Source organism: Cnephaeus nilssonii (assembly GCF_951640355.1).
Source record: "Cnephaeus nilssonii genome assembly, chromosome: 16".
In the NCBI taxonomy this organism is placed as follows: Eukaryota; Metazoa; Chordata; class Mammalia; order Chiroptera; family Vespertilionidae; genus Cnephaeus; species Cnephaeus nilssonii.
In genome coordinates, this window is record NC_137087.1 from 17,607,585 (window position 1) to 17,632,999 (window position 25,415).

The window sequence follows — 25,415 nt, forward strand, 5'->3', positions numbered from 1 at the left end:
CCAGTGATCAGGGGAAGGCGATGCCTCATCACACCTCTGCTGCTGCCACTGCCAGCCTCGGCCGGCCCTGGTTACCTGAGCCTCAGGCGGCCCTGGACGGCTGGGCAGCCACCATCCAAGGCTTGCCTGTGCCTGGGGCTGGCCCTGGCAGAGGGGACTGGGGGACTTCAGAGGCAGGCGTGCAGCAGGGCGGAGGGGACTGGGTGCTGCCATCTTGTGCTGTGGGCGCCGCCATCTTTGAGGGCATGGCAGTCAATTAGCATATTCCCTCCTTATTGGCTGTGGGCGCCACCATCTTTGAGGGTGGAGCAGTCAATTAGCATATTCCCTCCTTATTAGATAGGATTATTAGATAGGATTACTGAAGAAGACTAACTTAGATAGTTCTGTGTGACTAGAAAATGAATCAAGTATCTAGGTTCCAAACTTTGGAGAAAGACAAGTTAGTGGTGCCATTAACAGATGCAGGAACCATGGATGAAGGTGCAGATATAGGACAACAGATTAATTTAGTTTGACATATATGACTTTGAAGTGTCAGCAAGACACTCAGAAGGAGATATTCAGCAAATAGTAAAATTGGTCTGAGAGCTAAAGGATGTTCACACATGTGAAAGCATCCAGTACAATGTCAGGTCTCCATACACCTTCTCCTACAAGTCAGACCAAATTATCTGTAGTTCCCCAAGAAGCAGCTCTCTCCCATTTCTACCTCCAAACAAACCTTAATACAAAGCCAGCCACCCTACTTCACACCTGGTTAACTCTTTGTCATCCTTCAGAATCCTCAGGTACCATTTTCCCAAACCCCACTCATTTCCACCAGGAGGATGGAACCTGGGTCTTACCTCTCTATATATAGGTCCCTAATGTTTAGTGCCATGATAAAAATAGCAGTCACTTGAAATACTGATTCAAAGAACAGACTTGGCATGTGCTGAACAAGCCTTGGAAGAAACTGTATCCTCTTAGAGGTGACCGATAAAGAAGTGAACTTGGAGATTTCCAAAGTAGAGAAAAGAAAACTAAGAGGACCAAAATATAGATAATATTGGTGAAACATCTTCATCTAAAGAGCAATTCCCAAAAATGTTTCTCAACTTCTTTCAGTCCTAAATACCTCAGCTGTAATATGGGGATCATTACTCCTACCTCACAGGTTGCTGGAACAATTAAACGAGATAGTATAAAGTACCTCGTATACTGTCTGGCATTCAATTAATGTTCCCATTTGTTCCCCAAACCGAATGTGAAATCATGTTAGAATGCTTATTTCTTTGCAACTTCAGTAGCTGCTACAACCTGAAAAGCAACCCAGCTTAGAAAAATAAAGGCTACACTTGTCAGACTGTCTCCCTAGGGCCGTGGTCGGCAAACTGCGGCTCGAGAGCCACATGCGGCTCTTTGGCCCCTTGAGTGTGGCTCTTCCACAAAATAACGCGGCTTGGGCAAGTCTATTTTGAACAAGTGGCGTTAGAAGAAGTTTAAGTTTAAAAATTTGGCTCTCAAAAGAAATTTCAATCGTTGTACTGTTGACATTTGGCTCTGTTGACTAATGAGTTTGCCCACCACTGCCCTAGGGCAAAGTTTTTTTCTATTTCAACACTATTGTCAATTTGGGCTGGATAATTCTTTGTTATAGGGAGCTTTCTGTGCCCTATAGGATGTTTAACAGCATCCTGGAACTCTACTCACTAGGTGCCAGTAGCATCTCCCCTCCAAAATGACTCCATACATTGTCAAATGTCCTCTGGTTGAAAATCCCTATTCCAGAGCTAACTGAAATTTTCACAAAAGCCTAAATCCTTTTTCCCTGATCTCTACAAATATATCTCATAAATTTATTTGTTCCCCAATGACTGATCTACACATTAAACTATGCTTAAACTTTATAAATCATTCTCCTTAAAAGTCCACCGAAACTGGTAGCTAGCCCCTGACCTGTCAAACAAGTCATCATAGATAATGCATGCAGCCTAGTCACTCAATGCTTTATCACACTTTGACACTTAAAGCCAAAGTAATATAATGAAAGTAGGAGCAGCCGATCCCAAAAGGTCTTCATACAAAATTAAGAGATTTGTCCCAATACTCAAAGTGTCTAATATTTTAACTTCAAGTCTACAGGTGGCACTAAGTAAATAGTGTATAAAATGAGCTTTAGTTGCCTAAGGACTTTTACAAATTTGAAATAGACACTAATGACATAAAAATATTATATATATTTAAGAATTATTTTGTATCATATGCCCACCTATTTCAACAACATAAAAAGTTATGTTCGCTAACAACAACAAAAAGGAGCAAAAATAATAGAAAAACAAAAACTGAGTTAACAATTTAGGGTTTTGGGATAAATTGGTTTAAGTTAATAAGTATAGCATGGTAACAGAGTACAGATTTGGAATCAGACTACCGGGATTAAAACCCCAACCCCATCACTTATTAGATAGATGACTTGATAAATTGCTTAACTTCTCTATGCTTGCTTCCTTCTCGGTAAAATGGGGAGAATTACGGTTATCTACCTTGTAGTGTTGTTTCAGACTGAATGAGTAAAAATAGGTAAAATGCTGAAACAGTGCCTATCACAAGCATACTAAGTATTAAACATTGTTTATCATTAGTTTTAATGAAGCATAAGCACCTTGGGTGGCTCATAAAAGTAGGTACAGTAGAGTCAAACTACAATAAACTTGCACCCACATGCTCTTGAGTTCATATTTCAGTTCCTTAACTATTTCATTTGGCATCAATTTCCTCATCTTTAAAATAGGAAAGCACTTTGAAAATGATGCACATAAGGGAAAATCTAAGGGCAGTGTGTGTAGTAGGATAGTAGAGAAAAGTTGCATCTGACTTCCACTTTGGAAAAAGGAAACTTTGTGGAGGAGGTGCCTTTTAAGACAATACTCTAGTAATGGACCACATAGGGAAAGCACATGGCTTGAATCAAGGTAGGTCTGATTCAAAAGCCCTTGCTTTCTTTACTCCAGAGACTTTCAATCTTTCTTTCATCTCATGGCATACATAAACTAGTTACTAAAATTCTGCAGCACACCAAAAAAAAAGAGGTATAAATCTGATTCATCCACATCCAGATGGCTATTGTTGTGTTGGCTGTTGTCATTTTTTAATTTGACAATGTTAGGTGTGGACGAAAGGGGCCACATGCTGACCTGACAAGCTCAGGGGAGGCCTGCATGGCGGTCTTGCAAACTCAGAGACCTAAAGAAACCACAAAGGATGGTCTGAAATTAAACTTTAACTAAAAGCAGTTATGGTGGGCAGTTACATCTTAGGCCGGTATCTTCACTGACAAGGTCAACCTTTACCTTAACTGAGCCTATCTGTCTTTTTTGCATCTATGATAATATACCCTTGAAATGTCTGGGTAACTGGTAACTTCCCTTTTTCTGGAGCCCCTGGGGCACAACCAAATGTGCTGGGCGCCAGGACAGATACCACAAATTCCTTCATTATCATGTTGATTGTTCCTGCACCCACCTAAGTATGTGTCCATCATTTTACTTTTTGTCCAATCCCAGGGGGTCCCCCGCCCACACACACACACACACACACACACACACACACACACACACATCCCACCCCATCCCCTTGCTTTATCCCACCTCCTTAATCTGTCACCAATGAATTTCATGTAACCCACCTATGTCCTTCCTTTGATTGCAATGTATAAATACAAATGTAACCCGCCATTCTCCGGAGCATTATCTCAATTCTTTGAGGTTCTGCTTCCCAGCATATGTCGACAGTTTGGCTCAAATAAACTCACAAAAATTCTTTACAGGTTTCAATTTTTTTTTTTTTTTACCTTAACATAGGGAAAAGAGATCAGAGCCCCTGAGTAAATAGTCAGGTATTGCATGTTTTAAATTCTTGCAGCACACCAGTTGAAAAACGCTGCTTTACGCTGTAGTTTGAAAGCTTAAAAAAGAATATCCTGATTTTTTTTTAACTTTCTTTTCTTCATACAAGGTAGGGACTAACCCTTTGAAGGTAGTAGAAAGACATTAAAGGCACTGGCAGCGATTTGGGCCAGTACGCGACCTTTTTTCAATTACGAATGATCCGTTCTTTTAGAAGTAAATGATATTGGAAGAAATGAGATTCGTCTTGTATAATGAGGAGTGTCCCAATAGTTTTACGTCAATTTGATATGCTTGTTTTTAGTTAGTAAAATCACTGCCTTCCAATGAACATTTCAAAATCATCAAGGACTGTGCACACTGCACTTTATACGAAGGAACATTTAACAAACAATTTTTTATAAGTAAAAGTTGCAACATCAATCACGTGTGAAGCAGGTGTTAGGCCCAGTACTGTCCTCACTGACGCTAACAAATGCAAAGAAAAAAAAAAAAAAAAGGAAAACCAGCCTTTCCTATCCGTTCACCTCATTGCCGCTCCGACCCCCAACCCTCACCCCGCAACCAAGCCTCGGAGGCTGGGTCTGGGTCCCTGGACCCAGTCTGCTCTGCAAAAGTGCCAGCATCCAGAGTGTGTAAGAAAAGGAAAGTCTCCCTTTTACGAAAAATCCCCAACAATTCTGGCTTTGCCCCAAGGCAGAGCACTCGCTGGGACTCCTCCACGTCACACCCCGGGAAAGAGGAGGTGGCGGCAGGTGACTTTGCTCCGGTCCGGTTCGCTCCTCCGGACTCTCGGCAGCCCAGCCGGGAGGACTCCCACGTGGCGCCCGCAGCCCGCCCGGCCCCCCTGCCGGCGCTCTGATTGGCCGAGGGCGGCTGGAGCCGCTCCCAGACTGGAGGCGACTCCGCCAAACGGGGCGGGCACTCGGAGAGAGGTCGCGGCCATGCGGACTGCACCCCAAGAGCGGCATCTACACGTTGGCCCCATGCCGGCAGCCAGCCCACTACCCAGTGCCACCACACGCGGTTTGAGGCCGGCGCCGTCACCCTCCGCCCTACACAAGGAGCGCTCACCTCAGCGCTAGCGGCGCCTCCACCTTCAGCTTTTTGGGCTTCGGCTCCCCCTCTGCCGCGGCCATCTTCGCGCTCCCACCCCACTTAGGATCCAGCGTGCGCCCCACCCCTTCGGCGCTCTAGTGCCTCCCCCGCCTCGTAGCACCGCCTCCGTTTTTACAAACCCCTCCTTCTCGACTCCTCCCAGTTCCCGCCTCTCCCAGCCGCAATCATTGGCTCTACCCCTCAGCTCCACCCATTGGCTAAACCGCCCCTTCCTGGCCCCGCCCCTTCTCGTAGGGGCCAAACCCCCCCTCCCCTTCAGATTGTGTTAGGTTGCGGGTGAGCGCCTGAGTCCAGGAACGCGAAACCCCCTCATTCTTCTGAATTCTCGGGGAATCTAAAATATTTGAACCCTAAAACTCAAAATATATATTTCTCCTCATTCAACATCTTCCCGCTTATTTAACCTTTCCAAATCTGTAGACCTAGTTGGTCTCTTTGAAGTTATTAGACAGGCAATCTGCTGGGCACTCCAACGGCGGGGTCCTCACGGCCTCCTCGGCTGCCTCAGTCCCGGTGCGGAGAGGACCCGGCGCCGAATCACTGACAGGCCCAGGTGTCGGGGTGAGTGTGAGGGGCGGGGAGTCTGCGTTCTGGGGACAGCTGGAAAACTGGGGAGTAGGCTGGATACCCCGGGCTGCGGGAGCGCCTCCCGCGCTGTGGACCGGGGGCCGCGATCTCCCTCCTGGCCTTCCGAGCTTTCTTGCCAGCCGGGCCGGAAGGGAGCGGTGCACCTGCAGCCCCGTGTTCTCAGGCTCCAGGCCCGGGAGGTTCAGGCTCATTGGGGTCCCTCTCCGCTCTGTGGCGCGGGAAGAAGGTCTTGTCACCCACAGTGAGCTGCAGTACCGACGACTGGGACCTCAGCCCCAGGCTTCTGCTGAGGAGAACAAAACCCGGGACTGACCGGAGCGCACATCCTGTTAGGATGGAGGGTGGCGCCTGGAGGAGCCTGGTGCGGGCGATGCAGTGAGGAGGGGGTTGCAGTGAGGAAGAGAGGTGGTGGGGACCTACACTGGGGAGGTGGCAGTGAGTGTGGGAGAGTGATGGCTGATGTGGCTGGTTGCACTTGGTAGATCTGGCTTGCTGAAGCTGAAACTTAGAGCGTACATGATTAAGAAGGTGGTGCCGCGATAAAAATCAGGAGCCCTCACAGGAGGAGGAGGGATTTTGCGGAGCTTGGGGATATACCGAGTTTGAAACAGTGGTTTAGGTAGAGACGGTAGAAGGAGAACAAGAAGAAAGCATGGGAAGTAAGCCGGGAGGAAACGTTCAAGGTGAGAACAAAACAGGTGACGTTTCATATAATAGGGTAAGAAGTGTGGGTGTGGTTTTGGGGAATGTTGTCAGTGACATGAAACGCTGCAAGGGTTAAAGGAATGTACGTGGGAGTCTGAGCCTTAGGTTGTTGGATTTGATGACCAGGAAGTTATTGGGCCGTTTGACAGAGCTGCTTGAATGGACTCAGTTACTGAGTGGAGAGCCTGCCCGTGTGGACGTAATCCTTCTTCACTTGGAGCAGGGAGCAAATGCTTCTTGAGGTTGGCAAGGTTCCTAAAAAGCTTGAGGTTGGTTTGTTTTTAGGAATACGTCCAAATATTCTTTTTTTTAGGCACCATTTCCTTGACCCAACTGCACCATTATCTTTGGTGCAGAACGCCAGTAACCAACGGATAACATTAAAGATTCAAAATTACAAATGGAAGGATTCGTTCTGGAAAGAAAGGAGGACACTTTCCATTGAAACCATAGGAAAAGTGGAGAAATGAGGTGAATGAAGAATTATCCAAAACTTAACTTATCTTTAGTGGGAAAGCTCTCTTTGCAATAAGATTAGCTTTTCATACTGAATCTTGGGATTTATACAGTGTTTCTAAGCATGCAACATACTATTGGAGTTCCCTGCAGATTAGATACTAGTAAGGTGCTCAGTAGTATCTCAGTTCATGGGTAGGAAATGGTATTTGTCCAGATGAGGAATTCTCTCTCCATCTGCAAATTACCTTCCTTCCTGTTACACAGAGAAAATAAAAGCCATCGCTCCTGCAACCAAATATGTAAACCTTCTTCCCTTTTGTTTAAAGAGGAAAAAATGTCTCTTCTCCTTATGAAAAACAAATCCTTTCACCAGTGGTCGGCAAACTGCGGCTCGCGAGCCACATGCGGCTCTTTGGCACCTTGAGTGTGGCTCTTGCACAAAATACCACGTGCGGGCGCGCACGTACAGTGCGATTGAAACTTCGTGGCCCATGCGCAGAAGTCGTTTTTCGGCCTGGGCGAGTCTATTTTGAAGAAGTGGCATTAGAAGAAGTTTAAGTTTAAAAAATTTGGCTCTCAAAAGAATTTTCAGTCGTTGTACTGTTGATATTTGGCTCTGTTGACTAATGAGTTTGCCGACCACTGGCCTAATTGCTCAATACCATCCTCCTACCTTTACAGGGTCGTCTTTTTTTTTTTTTTTTAGTTATTCTCTCCCCTACATCATCATCCCCCTGTGCTTTTATCTTTTCTTTCCTATTTAAAAATATTCTTCCTTAACTTTATGAACAACACCCATTTCTTTTCCTGTCTTTTCATTTCCTTCACAACTAGAGTTCTTGAATGTATCTTCTACTCTCCTTATCTCTGTTTTTCCCACTTCTTGCTACTTATTTCTCATTTCTCAGCCCACTACAGTATATCTGGTTTCCAGTTTTCCATTAAACTATCACTGAAACTGCTTTTAATAAGATCATCAACGTCCTCTCTGTGTTAAATGATATATTCTCAGTAAGGACAAGAAAAAATCATATTCCTTTTATAAAGCACAGATATACTATATACTTGTGGTTTTGAAATTTTCTAGGGGAGGGGTATGATAGAAGGGGAGTCTGAAAAGGCTCCTTTAGCAGGTAATAATGAAAAGAAAGTTGAGAAACTTAACACTTTCAGTTCTTGTAGCTTAAACTATTGGTGCCATTTACAATGTTTAAAACACCATTCTTCTGGAAACACGCTAACACACTATAGTTACTAAAAACCATTACCTTCTCTGCTTTTTTCTTACCCTTTTTCAGCCAAATCTTTTTTTTTTTTTTTTTTTAGAGCATGTTTTTTAAAATGGGACAGTGAAGCAAGCAGGGTCTTAGGATAGAAGAAGCAACAGGAGAGAGGCTAGGGGGCTGCTTTGGCTCACTAGAACAGTTATGGGAAAGAAGTGAGCCGGGATGGAACTGATACCAGCTCATAGGAAAGTCAGATAGGGGGGCCTTGGGGACAGGTTCAGGGGGACAGCCCGGGATGAGGTGCCACTGCCCATTGCTCTCCTGGTTGCAAGTCTCATGGGGACCCTTAGAGTTTAGGAGATGAATGCCTGTCGGGGGAGAAGAAGAAGAAGAGGGAGGGAAAAGTGCTGGCTTACTCCCAGGAGGGAGAGCGCATCCAAATATTCTTTTTTTAGGCATATTTCCTTGACCCAGCTGCTACTCAAATGTTGGAGTTCCTTCCACAGACTCTCTTCAATTCACATTCTCTCTTTGTAGTTTTATTCTCCTTATAATTACAATTCCCATTAACAAAAATAATGATTATTAAACAAATCTATTTCCAACTCGGCTTCTCTTGGGAGCACGAGACCCATATATCTTTTGCATCTGTTTGATTCAAATATAACCAGAATTGGGTCTGATCACACAGAACTAGGATTAAATGCCTCATTTTCCCTCTCATACTCCCCTCTTCTCCCTCCCCAGTCTTTGCTCAAACCAAAATGTTTCTCTTATCTTTTTATTTTACTCCATCCCTACTGTCAACATTCTAGTTCAGGCCACCACCATAACTCATCTCTCAACTGGTCTCACAATATCCAGTTTCCCTTTTATGCAGTTGCCACAGTACAATCTTCCTAAAACTGTAAATGGGATTGTATGAGTCCCCTGCATAAAACCATAAAAATGATTTTACATTGCCCTGATAACCAAGTGAACCCATCTCTGCATATTTCATCTCACCATTTCCCTCACCTTCTAAAGTTGCTAAATTTGACTGGATTTCTTTATCTTGTGTTCTCTCTCACCATAAAGCCTTGCAAATTTCTATAGGACACTATTTCCCCTGTCATAATAGGATTTACATGTTACTGTATTGAGTTTTTTGCCTTCTTTGTTGAACTCTAAACTCAAGTTCAGGGACTGTATTTTGTTCACCCCTGTCTCCCCATTGTTTAATATAGAAAACATTCAAAACCACTTGTTGACCATATAAATGGTCAAAATATTGGCTGAGAATCAGGTGAGCCAGATTCTTCTGGTCTCATTCTCTCACCTTGGATATGCCTCTTTGCCTTCCATGCCTTTATTCTGTTCTATATAGAGGGAATACATTTTCTTTTTTCTCTTCCAAGGATATTTTGACTATTGTAATTGCACTGCTTATGTATCATCAGGATGAGTATGTTCAACATTTGGTAAAGGGGATTTATGAAGTATTTAAGCTGTAGTCAAAGCTCTGATGGAACTGCCTCTGAAGACAGTTTCTCAAGTGGCTTTAAAATAACTGGTAGAATTCTGTTTTCTGGCTCAAAGTCACTAAGAACAAAAAGATAGTTGTGGTGGTGGTGTGTGTGTAGCTTTCCCAGGAGGTTTTTAAAAATAATAAAAGAAGTAAGTGCAGCTACTAAAAGAGTAAGTAGCTGAAGAAAGAGGCTGCAAGTGATATTTATTTGTTATATGCATTAGGCCCTTGGTCATTATATGGATAGAAGAAATAAGTCTCTTTTCGTATAGTAGAAGGTTAAGATGGTTTTTTAAGCTAAGCGCTAAGGAAAGCTACGAAGTGTTATGCTTTCATCTCAGCACTAAGGATAACAATAAATCCAGATGGCCAGTTTAACATACTGTATTCTTCTGAGACCTGAACTACTGCCAGTGAAAACAACTTTGGTGGAAACTTTTCCTGGAAAGAATTTTTCACCAGCTTAAAAAGATGAGTAGGAATCTGGCCTCTAAAAATAAAGAAAACTTCAAAGTCACTTATTTCAAGAACAGCAGTCTTTTAGGGTGTATTGAAGCAATGGAGTACCACAGATACATGTGAACTATTCTTTCTATAAGATAAATGGTTGAAGAAGAGAACATATGTCAGCTCTCAGCTCCTTTAAATATAATTTCTGCTCTAAATAATTTATTAGAACACATTTTGGCTTCTAACTATACAAGAAGCATACCCTTCAACTATTTCTCTTAATTATAAGTTCAAACAGCACATTTGCTGCCCAGTCCAATATGGTAACCACTAACTACATATAATTTAAATTAATTAAAATTAAAACTCCAGTACATCAGTTACATTAGCCAAATTTCAGGTGTTCAGTAGTCACATGTGATTATGGTACTGTATTGGACAGCACAGATATAGGACATGTACATCATTGCAGGAAATCCTATTTGATGGTATTTTATGTTTCTAATAATTACTCTCCAAGAAGCAGATAAGAATAAGAGCTCAAGATTCAAATGGATCTGGGTCTGATAATTAAGGTATGATGTTAGATAATTGACTTAACATTTCTGACACTTTATTGTCATATCTGTAAAATGGAAGTAAGAGCAGTATTTATAGCATTGAGATGTGTTGATTAAATGTGTTAATGTAGGAAAAGTGCCTAACTTAGTGTCTGGCCCACAGTAAGTACTCAATATATTTTAGATATTATTAGTTCATTTATCCTTAACACTTTGAATGGAGCTATAAAAAGTGTATCAGCAGAGATTATAAAGTCAGTTGAAGTCAGTAGGTTCTATACAGCAGCTCTATGTATTACAATGACAATACTTTAACACCCAAATAGAAATAAAAGGCTGACTCAAAGCTAACCTACTAAACAAAGCATCTGACTAGATAAAGTAGAAAAATTTAACAGATTTCAGATATTAATCTGGAAAAATTTAGTAGGTCCAAAGTCTGAGGTGTATCGGGTTTTATTGCTGCCAACTCAAGTTGATTGCTTGGCTAAACGGAGATGGCTTTGAACAAAGAAACATTTTATTGTTTCTAAAAAACCACGAACCCTAAACTATTAACAGCATTCATAACTTTATTAATACAGTAATTACTAAAATAAATCTTAATAATTGTATTACTTGATAACTGTTGATCATAGGCCAAATAGTAAGGGTAAATCATCACCAGATAGTCTTTAAATATCAATTGCTTTCATAAAATAAATGACTTCCTCTAAAAAGAACTGGTCAGGTTGATGTCATTGTTTTCTGTGTTATCAGGTTAAATGAATCCATTTATGGAAAGTCTTCCTGTTCTCTTTGAAATGTATCTTTATGCATAGAAACTATATTCCTAGATTTTAAATTTTTTTCTTTAGGGTACATTTATCATGCAGTACTATAATTTTGAATGAGTGTGCCAATACCACATAGTACCTTTGTAGTAAGTTTTGAAATCAGGAAGTATGAGTCCTCCAAATTTTTTCTTTTATAAAAATACATTTTTATTGATTTCAGAAAGGGAGAGGGAGAGAGAGATAGAAACATCAATGATGTGAGAGAATCATTAATTGGCTGCCTCCTGCACACCCCCTACTAGGGATCGAGCCGCAACCCAGGTATGTGCCCTTCCCATTTTTTAGGTCTTTTTAATTTCTTACAACAATGTTTTATGGTATTCAGTGTACAAGTCTTACACTTCTTTTATTACATTTAGCCCTAAGTACTTTGATCTTTTTCACACTCTTATAAATAGAATTTTATCAACTGATGAATGGATAAATAATAAATATACTAACAATGGAATATTAGTCATGAAAAGGAATAAAGTATTAATATGTGCTACAACATGGATGAAGCTTGAAAACATTATACTGAGGAAAAGAAGCCAAACAAAAAAGGCCACATATTGTATGATTTCATTTATATGAAATGTCCTGAATAGACTAATATGTAGCAGCACAGTTGATTTTTTATATTAATCTTGTGTCCTGTAACCTTGCTGAATTCATTTATTAGATCTAATAGGATGTGTGTGTGTGTGTGTGTGTGTGTGTGTGTGTGTGTGTTGTTAGTTTTACTTCTTCCTTTCCAATTTGGAAGCCTTTTGTTTTCATTTTCTTACCTAGTTGCCCTGGGTAGAAAGAACCTCCAGTACAATGTTGATTAGAAGTGGTAAGAGTGAACATCATTGTTTTTGATATTAAGGGGAAAGCTTTTGGGTTTTAACGATTAAATATAGTGTTAGCTATGGAATTTTCATAGATGCTTTTCATCAGGTTGAGGAAGTTTCTATTCCTAGTTTGCTGTGTGTGTGTGTTTTTATTTATCTTTATTGTTGAAAATATTACAGATGTCCCCTTTGTGGGTTTTTTTTCCTCCATTGACTCCCTCCACCCCATACCTGTCCCTCCCAGGCCTTCACCACTCTATTGTCTATGTCCATGGGTTATGCATATAAGTTTCCCAGTTAATCACTCTCCTCCCACTCCTTTATCTTCCCTCGAAAATTTGTTGGTCTGTTCCATGCTTCTATGTCTCTGGATCTATTTTATTCATCAATTTTGTTCATTAGATTCCACGTATGAATGAGATCATGTGATACTTATCTTTCTCTGAGTGGCTTATTTCACTTAGCAAATACTAGTTTGCTCTGTGTTTTTAATCATAAAACAGTGTTGATTTTGCCAAATTATTTTCTGTTTCTTGAAGTGATTATATTTTTTGTCTTTTATTTTATGAATACTGTGTGTTGTGTTGATTTTCATGTGTTGAAATCATCTATGCATTCTTGGAATAAATCGCACTTGGTCAAGGTATATAATATTTTTTTATGGTGCTGGATTCAGTTGCTGGTATTTTGTTTAGAAATTTTGCTTCTGTGTTCTTAAATGATAATGGTCTGTAGTTTCTTGTATTGCCTTTTCTGGGTTTGGTGTCAGGATAATATAAAGATACCTTTGATGTATACTAAATTTAAACTTTTTTCCCCCCAGAAAATGATCCACAGTCTATTTCTCATAAACTGTTCCGGTGACATATTTCTAGAGAAGCACTGGAAGAGTGTTGTGAGCCAATCTGTCTGTGATTATTTCTTTGAAGCTCAAGAGAAAGCTGCTGATGTTGAAAATGTACCACCTGTCATTTCAACACCTCACCACTACCTCATCAGTATCTATAGGGATAAGCTCTTTTTTGTGTCTGTCATACAGACTGAAGTGCCACCTCTCTTTGTAATTGAGTTCCTACATCGAGTTGCTGACACTTTTCAGGTTGGTTATTCATTAGATCTTTGAACTTAAATTTACCCAAGATAGTTAGAGGGGGGACACATTATTATATTTTTTAACTATCCAGCTTTTGTTGTGTTGTCCTACTGCGCTCGCGCTCTCTCTCTCTCTCTTCAACTAAGCATAAACCCTTTTATGTAGGGTATACAGTAGCACACATGGCTGCTCCATTCACTGTTTTAGGAGAACAGAAAACTCTCATTGGCATGGAAACCTGATTTTTTATATGTATTATAAATTATGTCATCAGGAAACAATAGTGCTTTCCACACACAGTTCTCTGAGTGGTCCCAAGATTTTCATTGGTCATGAAATCTGATATTCACATTTTATTTTTTTATTTTGTTTTACTGAATATGCCAAATACTTTATTTAATCTGTGTGTTTTGGGGTACCTAATCAGGACAAGGGGAGTTTATAGTTCACATTCTGGTTTAATACTTCAGTATACTTCCTGGCATAATATGTAAGAGAAATTCAATTCAATCCAGAAATTTAAGAAAATATTATATAGAACTATCAAAGGGTTTTTTTCCCTTGTGTTTTACATTCATTGAATTATGCAACTGTAAATTTACCCTTCAGAACAAAAAGTATTTAGCAAGCCTTTCTTCATTCCTTCCATGGTATTTTATCAGGACTACTTCGGTGAGTGTTCAGAGGCTGCAATTAAGGATAATGTGGTCATAGTGTATGAGCTCTTGGAAGAAATGTTAGACAATGGATTTCCACTGGCTACTGAATCTAACATTTTGAAAGAACTGATTAAACCACCAACAATTCTTCGTTCTGTCGTCAACTCGATTACAGGTGAGGTGAAAATACACTTTATTAGGAATTGAGCAACTAAAACTTTATAAACAACTCAACACCATTTCTTATGATCTGGCAGATTCTTAAGATTAGTCCAATTTGGCCAGAATTAAAGTTAGTGATGAATTTTAAATGGATGTCTATTTCCTTTCATATTTAAAAATCTATTTATTTTGCTGGGTCTTAAATTATAAAGAACTTCTTGGTTATTACTCTTTTATTATATGTTTTTCTACAAAACCACAATAATATTATTACTATTATTTAATACTAAATAATAAGACTAAATAAATGATCACAGTTAATCCTAAAGAAGCAAATGTCATGATGGATGTTAATGAAACTTACTGTGGTAATTATTTTTGCAATATATACACATAAATCATTATATCGTATACCTTAAACTTAACATAATGTTATATGTCAATTATAACTCAATAAAGCCATAAAAGAATAAAAATAGTATTATAAAACTGGCATATGCTGCTACCCTACAATTATTAAAGTATAGAAAATGTGAGACTCGCTACTACAGAGTATATACTGTCTCCTCCAGGTCTTTGTTTATACATGCAAGTGCTCCCTTTGGCAGCTCATTTATACATGCAAAAGATGTGTTAAAACAGAAAGACAAGAAATTAAGTCTATTTGTGATATCTCATGCATTGTGGGCCTTGTACTTGTGTTATAAATTTCCAATTTTGATTTAATTCTTCAGTAGGGCTAGAAATTAGATACATTCAGATGACAATATTCTTTTGAAAAAAAAATGAAAGTCTTCTAGAGAGATTTCTATGAAATGTTATGTGCCATTCCAACTCAGTATACTGTCCACCATTGTAAATGCCTCTCCAAGTGCACTAAAGTGGGTGAGAGAGGCCTATAAGAAACTGTTCATTCCATAGCTCTTATTCATCCTTTGTACAAGGCTGAATGTCAGGAGAAATTCAAGGAAAGATAAGATGGCATGTCTGTGCTCCTTCCTAAAATTTATACTCTGGATGGGAGGGAACTGGGAAAAAAAATTAAAATTGAAATACACAAATTACAGTATAAGATTTTTAAAAGCAATTTCATACTTTGTAGGTGATGTAGTTAGTCATAATGAAAGGTGTTGTTATTGTTAAGCATGTACTACATTTGAATTGGAAATGTAAATTAACCATATTGGTAACTATTTAAAAGCTCAAGGATATATGTTTAGAACAACCAAATTTATTTTAAAACCTATGTCAGTTTACCAGGAAATTAGCCAGGTATTGAACATTAGCCATATTGTAACCAGATGGGTGTGCTGACCTTAAAATGGAAGAAGGCCAGAGTATGTTCTTCATTGCAGTTACTCCACTGAGGCCTGCTTGGCAGCATCTCGTAGAATCCAAGCTGAATACCAAAGGACCTAGTTATCACCCTGTATTCTCAGTGGAGACATTTTATCGACAGAAGGTTTTGAAACAACCATCCTCTTTTTTCATCAGTGGCAGCAGGATGAGATTCTGTTGTTGAGCCACTGGAATTAGGTTAGGTTACTGTTAACACACAGGAAGCAAAAGATAAGTGAATGAATTTAACCTGGTTTGGCAGATAGATGACCACATGGCCTATTTCTGTCTTCTAGAAATTTGATCATGTTGGTATGAATATGTCTCCAACAATTCTAGAAACCATCCACAACTTGAATGAAGAAAAACCCAAATATTAAAGAAGCAGCTAAAATATTCTTTTTCTTTTCTTTCTGTTAATAGCTTTTCTGATGACCATTTCATGCATTAGCTTTGCTTTCCCTTTTCCGGTTTCTAGGTAGTAGTAATGTTGGGGACACACTCCCCACTGGGCAACTGTCCAACATCCCATGGCGCCGGGCAGGAGTAAAGTACACAAATAATGAAGCCTATTTTGATGTCGTTGAAGAAATAGATGCAATTATAGATAAATCAGGTAATTGTGTGCATGCGGTCTTATTTGGGGGGAAAAAAGTTCATCTGACATAAGCTGAAGAGAAAATTGAAATCCCTTGGCAGTGTAGTTTCAGTGGAAAGACTAATGATTTCATTCATTTTGCCCAGAGATTACATATAATTTTCATAACCACTAGTTGAGATTGACCAAATCTTTGTAAATCAGATCTTATGTTGTCTTATATTAAGCCAATTATTACCCTGTACACCTCTCCTCTTGCCATTTATTCATTCTAACATTTATTGTACTTCTACCATACACCATACTTTTTACTAGTATTTTTGATGCAGTATTTCTAGTAAAGATCCCAGACAAAACATTGCTCTATTAGATCACAAACATTTTAAACATCTCCAACCCTCACATTTTATACGTAAGGAAATGAGTTCAGAAGGGTTAAGTAAGCTGCTCAAGGTAGCACAGCTAGTTGGTGTGAAACTGAATTATTGTGAACTATAGCCAATCTATTTTCTTTAGTGAGTGCCCTTTTTATTATAAAATGCCATCATACAGAAAATAGCTGTATTGCAGAATAATGGCTCCTATTTCTTAAAAGTTAACAGCTTAGTCCATTTCATGAGAAACTTGTCTCATTTTGAAATTCTGTTAAAAATATTTTAACTTCTTATCCAGCAGTTTTACAAGTTTGATTCTATAGAGATATAACAGGTTTGATTTTCCTTAGAATTATCATATTCCAACCTATGTGAGGTATGGGCCATGGCACTCAGTGAAGAAGGTGAATATAGTGGATCTCTGTCCACTGACCTGATAATAGATGTGCAAAGGTTCAGTGTGTCTGACATCCAGGAGATATCTCCATTACTTCAATACAGTGATAACTCATAAAAACACAGACTCACCTTCTTTCTGTCTTTCTTTCTTCAGGATCTACAGTCTTTGCAGAAATTCAGGGGGTCATCGATGCTTGCATTAAGTTATCTGGAATGCCTGACCTTTCCCTTTCTTTCATGGTAGGTTTTTTTTTGGTTGTTTGTTTGTTTTTTGTTTTTTGTGTTTGTTTTTTTGGGGGGAGGGTCATGGTAGGTTTTGTTCACCTGTTCTATAGTGCCTTACATGCCTAATACATGTTCAGTACTAAATGAAATGATAAATACTGAGACACTCTTGTATCTTAGATTGTAAAAGATTATCTCAGAAATAATCCTAGCACAGCTTACCAAGACACTAGCTTACATGATGAACATGGTCTTTTTGGAAAGGCTGAGGAGAGGTCTTTGCCTAGGTGTGCTAGAAGTAGCTTAAATGGCTAGCTGGCTTCTGCAGTTCTGCAGCGTGAATTTTACTGAATTGTTTTGCTGGTATGAAAGGGCATTAATCTTTTGCGTCATTTTAGACTCGGCATGACACACCACTAAGAACAATCAAGAAAACTGAGTTCCAGTTCTGTCTCTGCCACTAACTTGTCCTGACCTTGAGTTCTTTGAACCCCAGTTTTTTCATCTATAAAATGGAAATGAAACTACTTGGATTTTCTACTTCATAGTTAAGATTCAAGTAAAATAATGTATATAAAATATTTGCAAACTTTAGACCAGTGTAAAACTATGCTTATGATGTGGTCATAACAACAAACTCTTACATGAATGCTTTATCTTTAGGGAGAATATTAATTTCTCATAATATCTGAATAGAGTTTCCATGTTCCTTATGCTCTATGAATATGGTGGCTGTGTTCTGTTTTCCTGGCAGAACCCCCGGCTTCTAGATGATGTCAGCTTCCACCCCTGCATCCGGTTCAAGCGTTGGGAATCTGAAAGAGTTTTGTCATTTATTCCTCCAGATGGAAATTTCCGACTCATATCATATCGGGTCAGCTCACAAAAGTATGTTGATCAACCAGATACCGCCATCATATATCAACTAGAGGCCCGGTGCATGAAATTCATGCACAGGTGGGGGGGGGTCCCTCAGGCCTGCCTGCCTGATTGCCCCTAACCACTTCTGCCTGCCAGCCTGATCACCCCCTAACCACTCCCCTGCCAGCCTGATCGATGCCTAACTGCTCTCCTGCTGGCCCGATTGCCCTCATTGCCCTCCCTGCTGGCCTGGTCACCCCTAACTGCCCTCCCCTGCCAGACTGGTTGCCCCCAACTGCCCTTCCCTGCAGGCTGTTCACCCCCAACTGCCCTCCCTTGCAGGCCTAGTCCCCCCCAACTGCCCTCCCCTGCATGGCTGATCACCCCCAACTGCCCTCCCCTGCAGGCCTGGTTCCAACTGCCCTCCCCTGCAGGCCTGATCCCCCCCAACTGCCCTCCCCTGCAGGCTTGGTCCCTCCCAAATGCCCTCCCCTTCTGGCCTGATCGCCCACAACTGCCCTCCCCTGCTGGCTATCTTGTGGCGGCCTTCTTGTGTCCACATGGGGGCGGCCATCTTGTGTGTTGGAGTGACTGTCAATATCCATATTACTCTTATTAGATAGGATATGTGAATAGAACTGACTTTTCCTTTTCATTTTGATATTGGTTTTTGAGTTCATCATTGATGCTTTAGCCATGGTTCACCAGTAGAACCAAGAAGAACTGGTGAAAATAAGTCTAAAATAATCAGTGCACCTTGAATCTAAGAGTAGAGTAGTAGTAAATGAGACTATAGTAAAATATGTACCTGAGAGCAAGCATTTGGGACTGTATAACTTAAGCAAAACCATGAACCCGTGTCATAATTTTACTATGATCTATACACTTCGTGGCTGACAGGAGACAGCCCTACCTATAGCTCCCAGGACATTCCCCAACTAACTGGCTCCAAGTCACTCTTCTATGCACTGGGGTTTATCTTCTTTAATTTATTTAATTTCTTTTTTTTTTCTTTTTCTTTTTTTTTGCACTGGGGTTTAAATGAATGATTTAGTGTGGGTTGTAGCTAGTTTGTCCCTTGAAAATATCAGAAGTTATTTAGTTGACATCAGGACAGGACTCAAAAGCAGAGATATTTGAATTGTTTCTTGGCTCTTACCACATACAAACTGCTTTATTAGTTTGCATAATTGTAAATTATCTTTCTGTGAATCTTAATTCATTTCTATAAACTAAGGCTATTTGCCCCAATTGTTTATACTATAATTAACTTCAGATTTCTATCTTGATTTGTATACTTCTCAGAAATTGTGTAATTCCTAGTGTAGTGGTACCAGAACAATGTGCTGTACTCACCACACCCCCACCCCCAATGCAGACGCAGAATCCTCACTTCTAGGGGTATAAGGGCTTATAGTGAACTTAGAGGCAGGTTAGGAAACTCTGGACTGAGGTTTTGAGGTCACTTCCTGAGCTGTCTCATTCCATTCATTACGTGTGTTTGTGCTTTTGTGTCTTTATCTTTTTAGTCTAGTGGCAATACCAGTGTATGTGAAACATAGCATCAGCTTTAAGGAGAACAGTTCTTGTGGCAGATTTGATATTACAATTGGACCAAAGCAGAATATGGGAAAAACTATTGAAGGAATCACAGTGACAGTTCACATGCCAAAAGTTGTGCTGAATATGAACCTGACACCAACACAAGGCAGCTATACATTTGATCCAGTTACCAAGGTATAACCACCTCAAATCAAGAGTGAGCCTGTTTCTGCAATCTTTATTTTGTGATTTGGGGCAGGGGCTAGGGGGAAGGTTTTAGAGTCTTGATTAAAACTAAAGTTCCTAACAAAACAGAGAGAGCATACTGTGTATGCTTTTGCCAGTGGCTATGAAGAAAATACTGCATCTGCTGCTCAGTAGAACAGAACAGACTCATTCTGGCCCCCTTCAGAGTGTGCACACCTTTGCTCATCCATTGATAATCCAGGCACTCATTCTCTAATGAGGAAGAAGATATAAAACTTTTTAAAAAGAGAAAAACATTGCGTGGCTATAAGAAGATATATAGGCTATTGCTACATTTACTGTAGAAATTGATCATTTAGATCTTTCTCTTCCTCTTTTTTTTTTTTAAATTTAAAAGCATTGTTTTATACTTTTCCACAGGGGGTGTTGGCTAGGAAAGCAGTGTCCTCACCCTACATAAATGTGCCTCTAGCAGAGGGTTTTCTCTCAGCTTCCTGGTTGGGTAAAAAATATTATTTTCAACAGCAGAGTCATTGGACTGCCTGGTAAATGAAAAGGCATATTTTTTTTAATATGTTTTTATTGATTTCACAGAGAGAGAGAGACATCAATGAGAGAGAAACAAACATCAACCAGCTGCCTCTTGTACACCTGTTCAAGATCAAGCCCACAACCTGGGCATGTGCCCTGACCAGGAATTGAACTGGTGACCTGGTGCATGGGGCAATATTCAACCAACTGAGCCACACCGGCCAGGCAAAAAGGCATATTTTTAAATAAAATCATAGAATATTAAAGATCATCTAATCCAGTCCTAAGGATTTGAAGAACCACACAGGCCTGAGAAGTGAAGAGGGGCTTCAGATGCCTGGCCCTTCACAAACCCAGCTTCTCTTTTTCATCTATTACTGAGCTTCCATGCTAACGATTTCATTTGAACAAAGGGTTCCACACCTAAAAGCTTAAAATACCAGTTTAGGTCAGTCTTCTCATTTTACACAAAAATAAACTTGAGGCTCAGACAGAAACAGTGAATGTGATATAGTAGAAAGAGCATTTGAAATCAGATAGTCTTAGGTTCAAATCCCAGCCTTGTTGCCATCTAGTTGTGTGACCTTGAGCAATCATTTTACCTCTGAGCCTTAATTTCCTCATTTGTAAAAAGACAAAATCTACATCACAGGCTTCTATAAGATAAGATACAGGTAGTGCTAAGCACAGTGCTATATGCAAAAGTAAATGTTCAACTAATGTTGGTTCTCTATTGACTCTCCATTTAGACTCACAGAACTAATTAGTGGTGAACTCAGTGAAGGTCCCAGGTCTCGTTTCCAAGACACTGCTTCATTTTGTACAAAAGTTTATGGTGTCTTTGAACATTTGTCCTTATTAAAAGGTTCAGATTGTTTGTTTTTCATGTCTTTTTAAGATACTAACATGGGATGTGGGGAAAATTACTCCACAAAAGCTCCCAAGTCTTAAAGGACTGGTAAATTTACAGTCTGGAGCACCCAAGCCAGAAGAAAATCCAAGTCTCAACATACAATTCAAGATCCAGCAGCTTGCTATTTCAGGTAAGGATAAATTTGATTTGTGTTTAAGGGTAATTGAGTTCTGCTGAGGTCAACTACTAGGAGCTTAGAAGGGTAACACTCCCTCTCTGGGAAGAACAATAGCTCCAGTTTGCCTTTCACATTGTTGTGGGGCCAACCTCTCAGGGACAGGATTTTAGAGAGCACCTGTTTCACACAGTTTTCCTTTACCCCAACCCTGATTCAAGCACCAAAGGAGTTACACATTCAGAAAGTAAACTTAACCTTAAAAGACATTCCTTGCTCACAAGGGAATCGGAACTAAAATAATACCCCCACAATGCTGTAATTTGTATATGGTAGAAGGGATATTGTTTCCAAATGGTGTAAGGGACACTGGTTAATGTCAGATTTACTGTAGTGCTCACTGTTAAACAAATATTATATTCCCTTCCTATTCTTTTTGACACAGGCTTAAAAGTAAATCGCTTGGACATGTATGGGGAGAAATATAAGCCATTTAAAGGAGTCAAATACGTCACAAAAGCTGGAAAGTTCCAAGTGAGGACATGAGAAGAGGCCAAAATCCCTCAAGATCTGTTTGTTTTCTAAGTGTCATTATAGTTTATTACTATGAGGTACCAAGTGGGTGGGAATACTTATTCTAGTTAAAGCATTTGTGTGAGCTACACGCTGCTAACAGAGTTGCTTAGTGATCCATGTAGGGTTCTTAAGGAGCTTTAAGCTAAGGTAATTTTTTAATAACTTAGCTTGTTTTGTATCTTTTCACTTAGGAAGATTTTGGGAGTGATTTTCTCCATAGGGGGCACCAGCTGGAGGTTGCACATTGTAACAGTAAAGGCAGAAGGCTACAGTGATAACCTCTCCTAAAACAAGTGAACTGATCTCAGCCAGCAGCTGTCTTAATCTGTAATGTGATGTGTCAAGTGCAGCCAAATATCATACCCGATCTTAGCCATCCCAAATCAGCATCTGTCCCAAGAGGAAATTCCCTCCACCCCAAGAAGTTTACAAAAAAACTGCCTCTTCAAGTGTTTGCCTTATTCAGCTTTTCACTTGTGCCATTAAGCAAGCACTGTAGCAGAAGCCACCTCCACATGCCCTGGCAAGGAGCACTGCTGCTCCACGCTCCATTCTCACTGTACTTGGTCTTGTCTTTTTTACAAATAAGATTTCTATGTAAAGCGCAGATTTTGATTTACAGAGACCTTGCTGCAGTAAGTACCATCTCAGTTTTGCACCATTGGTTCAGCTGTTAGCACAGTAAAAATCATTTGTATGAAAGGGGCAAATGCTTTATTATGGTAGTAAAAGGGAACACTACTGCTTTTAGGAAGTTATTTCAAGCACAAGTGTTTGAGATTTTAAATAAATTAAAGTAGTAAAATAAGAATGTAAGTGAACCTTTGCCATCTTCATGTTTTATAAAGCTTATCCAACACCAATTAAACCATAGTTAGCCTAAGGGCCTCATGCTGTAGTTCAGCAAGAGGAAAATATGTCTGCCTCACTATGGTCTTTCATCTTTGTTGTTGTTGTTTTTACTTTTTTATTGAATTTATTGAAGTGACATTGGTTAATAAATTTATATAGGTTTCAGGTGTACAATTCTATAATTACATCATCTGTATATTGTATCTTGTATTGTGTGTTCATTGCCCCAAGTCACGTCTCCTTCCATCACCATTTATCCCCTCTAAACCTTCTTCTTCCTTCCCCCACCTCCCTTTCCCTCGGGAAATCACCATACTGTTGTCTGCGTCAATGTGTTGTTTCTAAGGGGTTGAATTTGCTTGTGTCCCTTGTCTTCAAGGGGAACTCCCTTTTCATATTGTGTGTTTCTCAAAGCTATACTCAATAGCTTCCGTCCTGAAACTATTGTTGTAATTGTCACTGGAGCACTTACGTTTCTGCTGTACTGACAAATTACGTAGAAGAACATAGTGAGGCAGAAACAAAATCCTCAGTAACATTGATTAAACCGTGTGGTCATCATGGTTGGCTGCCAGTCTACAGTTGTATTCCACTCAACTTCACTGGCTCAGTAGTCCTTGCCCAGTTATTTTGCCTCATTAGACCTGAAGAATGGAGAAAGGCTAAAAGATAAGATACAAGTGCTTGTTCTTCATATGTTCCTTCTTGTCCTAATTTATGCTATTAGATTTCTTCTTATGACTCCATTCTTTTCATTCTTCGCAGCTTATAACTCCCTTTCCTTTATGTTAAAGATAGCCTTGACACTCATCCCATTCTGCTGTCAAGGACTAGTGTTTGGTGCTGGTGCAGGGAGGCCAATATACAGCAGCATTCTTACCTTTGCCTGCCTAGGGCACCCAGCCTACCTTTCATCTAGCAGGAAGAGTCACTTTTTGCAACTCTGAAATTTCTAGAGTAGCCCAGGCCGGTGTTATTCAGTTGGTTAGAACGTCAGCCCAAGCATCAGAGGGATGCAGGTTCAATTCCCGTCCTGACCAGGGCACGTGCAGGAGGCAACCAATCAGTGTTTCTCCCTCCCCCCCCCCCCGCCTTCTCTCTCCCTCCCTCCCTCTTTACCTCCCTTCCTCCCTCCCTTTTACTTTCTCTAATAATCAATGGAAAAAAATATCCTCAGGTGAGGATTAACAACAACAAAAATTTCCCAGGTAGCCATCATCAGCTTGGCAGCTAAAATCAATAAGTTGCCAAATATTGATTCCCTTTGCTTAATGTTGGCTACCCAGTTCAACTACTTTTTATTTTTAGTGTTTTACGAAGTTCATACCTCAAAAGAACAATCAGTTCATTTGCTTTCTTTCTGCCGAATCCCTAATCAGCCATCTGTACCCAGTGTCCAATTTTCTTTCTGTGCTGTCACCTCTTATATACAAGCAGATTATATGCCAAGAGTCCCTTGCCTCTAGCAATTTCTGATAAAACTTTCAAATAGACTATATCCTTTTACAATTAAATTATTGTATTTATTGATTTGATTGAACCCAATAAATCCTTCCTCCAGCTCTGTCAATAAAAAGATGAAAGCAACAAATTGACTTTTTAGCTTGACTGTTGATTGAGCATTCTCCAAGGGGCATGTCCCAGTGTCTGAGCAAGCACAGCCTGATGAGACTTTGTTCTGTCACACCCAGCGTGAAGGTGGCTACAAAGTACTTCCATTGCTCCTCTCTTAATCTCAGTGTGTTAGCCGTCATGTAAAACGTTCTCTACACATCACCCTTTTGGCCACAGACTGATCAAAGCTGCTTCTCCCTACCACCTTGTACTAATAACAAAGATTCAGTAATACTTAGTAGTAACCATTTTTCAAGCACAGAATTCTAGCTAATCCCAGAATGGCTCTGTTTTCTAAACTGTTAAAAGAGTGTATCTTAAGAGCAAATGAAGTAGATGCTTATTTTCTGCGTAAGGGAGTCACCATCCTTTTACTCAAAGGGAATTCATGTGATGGGTTTGTTCCTTAAGTGGTACTAGACAAGGGCCTTTGGAAGACATTTGTTGCACTGCCCTCAGGGTATTCTGATTTGAGAAAATGACTAAATTATAATACAGCAGGAAGCCAGCACCAATGAACACAGGATGAACTGCAAAAATGAGACCATGAATACTGTTTTCAGATACTACTGAACTAATTCAGTAGCTTTGGACATTTCCTGGGGACTCAAGCAGACTAGAATCTGCCTCCCTACTCAGTAACTTTTCTAAGTTGAAGCAACACTAACTATAGCCTTTTAATGATATTTACCCCTTTCAGACCTAGCAAATCAGGCAAAAACAGTGATGGCCCAGCTCTACTCCAAGAACCTGCTCCTACTCTTAATCAGTGCTTCCTCCAGCAGGAGGAATATGCCTCATAGCCTCTGTGGATCCCTGCAAACCCTCTTGTTCTATCCTGGGCTTGGAATATGACAGATAGACCTGCACATGTAACAGCTTCAGCTCCTTAGGGGATAGTGATAGCCTCCATGGAGAGCTAGAATTGTCTAAAATGAGGCAGACTACTTCAACCAGAGGACGGTCCGCATCACCTGCTGCTTTCCTCCTTTTGTTAACCTGTCACTTTTGCTCCTTCTAGTATATAATCCCCAAAGGTCTCCTTCATTGCACAGATCTTTGTTAAGTAAACATACTGCTGGTTTCTACTACTTACAGCACAACATTAGGCTTGAGGATTGGTTCCACTGGCAGTTTTTCAAAACGAAGGAGAAACATGACCTAAAAGTTCTTGCTAAAATATCATTTAAAGCATTATTTA

The 25,415-nt window shown here is 40.1% G+C and overlaps 2 protein-coding genes across 4 annotated transcripts in view; one reads left to right on the plus strand and one right to left on the minus strand.

Annotated features, from left to right (window-relative positions):
* ADK (adenosine kinase) overlaps positions 1–5,054 on the minus strand; it is a 507,845-nt gene extending 502,791 nt beyond the window's left edge. For both annotated transcript variants that reach the window (XM_079794329.1, XM_079794327.1), the window contains exon 1: positions 4,965–5,054. In XM_079794329.1, coding sequence (XP_079650455.1) covers positions 4,965–5,029 — 65 coding nt within the window. In that variant the 5' untranslated portion in view covers positions 5,030–5,054. The remainder of the gene's footprint in view (positions 1–4,964) is intronic.
* Positions 5,055–5,270: 216 nt separating this feature from the next.
* AP3M1 (adaptor related protein complex 3 subunit mu 1) lies at positions 5,271–25,242 on the plus strand. 2 transcript variants are annotated; one of them, XM_079794324.1, is made up of 9 exons: positions 5,271–5,570; positions 12,979–13,254; positions 13,911–14,082; positions 15,886–16,023; positions 16,933–17,018; positions 17,758–17,891; positions 19,394–19,601; positions 21,043–21,187; positions 21,618–25,242. In XM_079794324.1, exons 2-9 carry the CDS (start codon positions 12,982–12,984, stop codon positions 21,716–21,718), a joined length of 1,257 nt encoding a protein of 418 aa, XP_079650450.1. In that variant the 5' UTR covers positions 5,271–5,570; positions 12,979–12,981; the 3' UTR covers positions 21,719–25,242. The 2 variants fall into 2 exon arrangements, with proteins under 2 accessions (XP_079650450.1, XP_079650451.1); XM_079794325.1 differs by lacking the exon at positions 5,271–5,570 and adding an exon at positions 6,628–6,773.
* Positions 25,243–25,415: the final 173 nt, after the last annotated feature.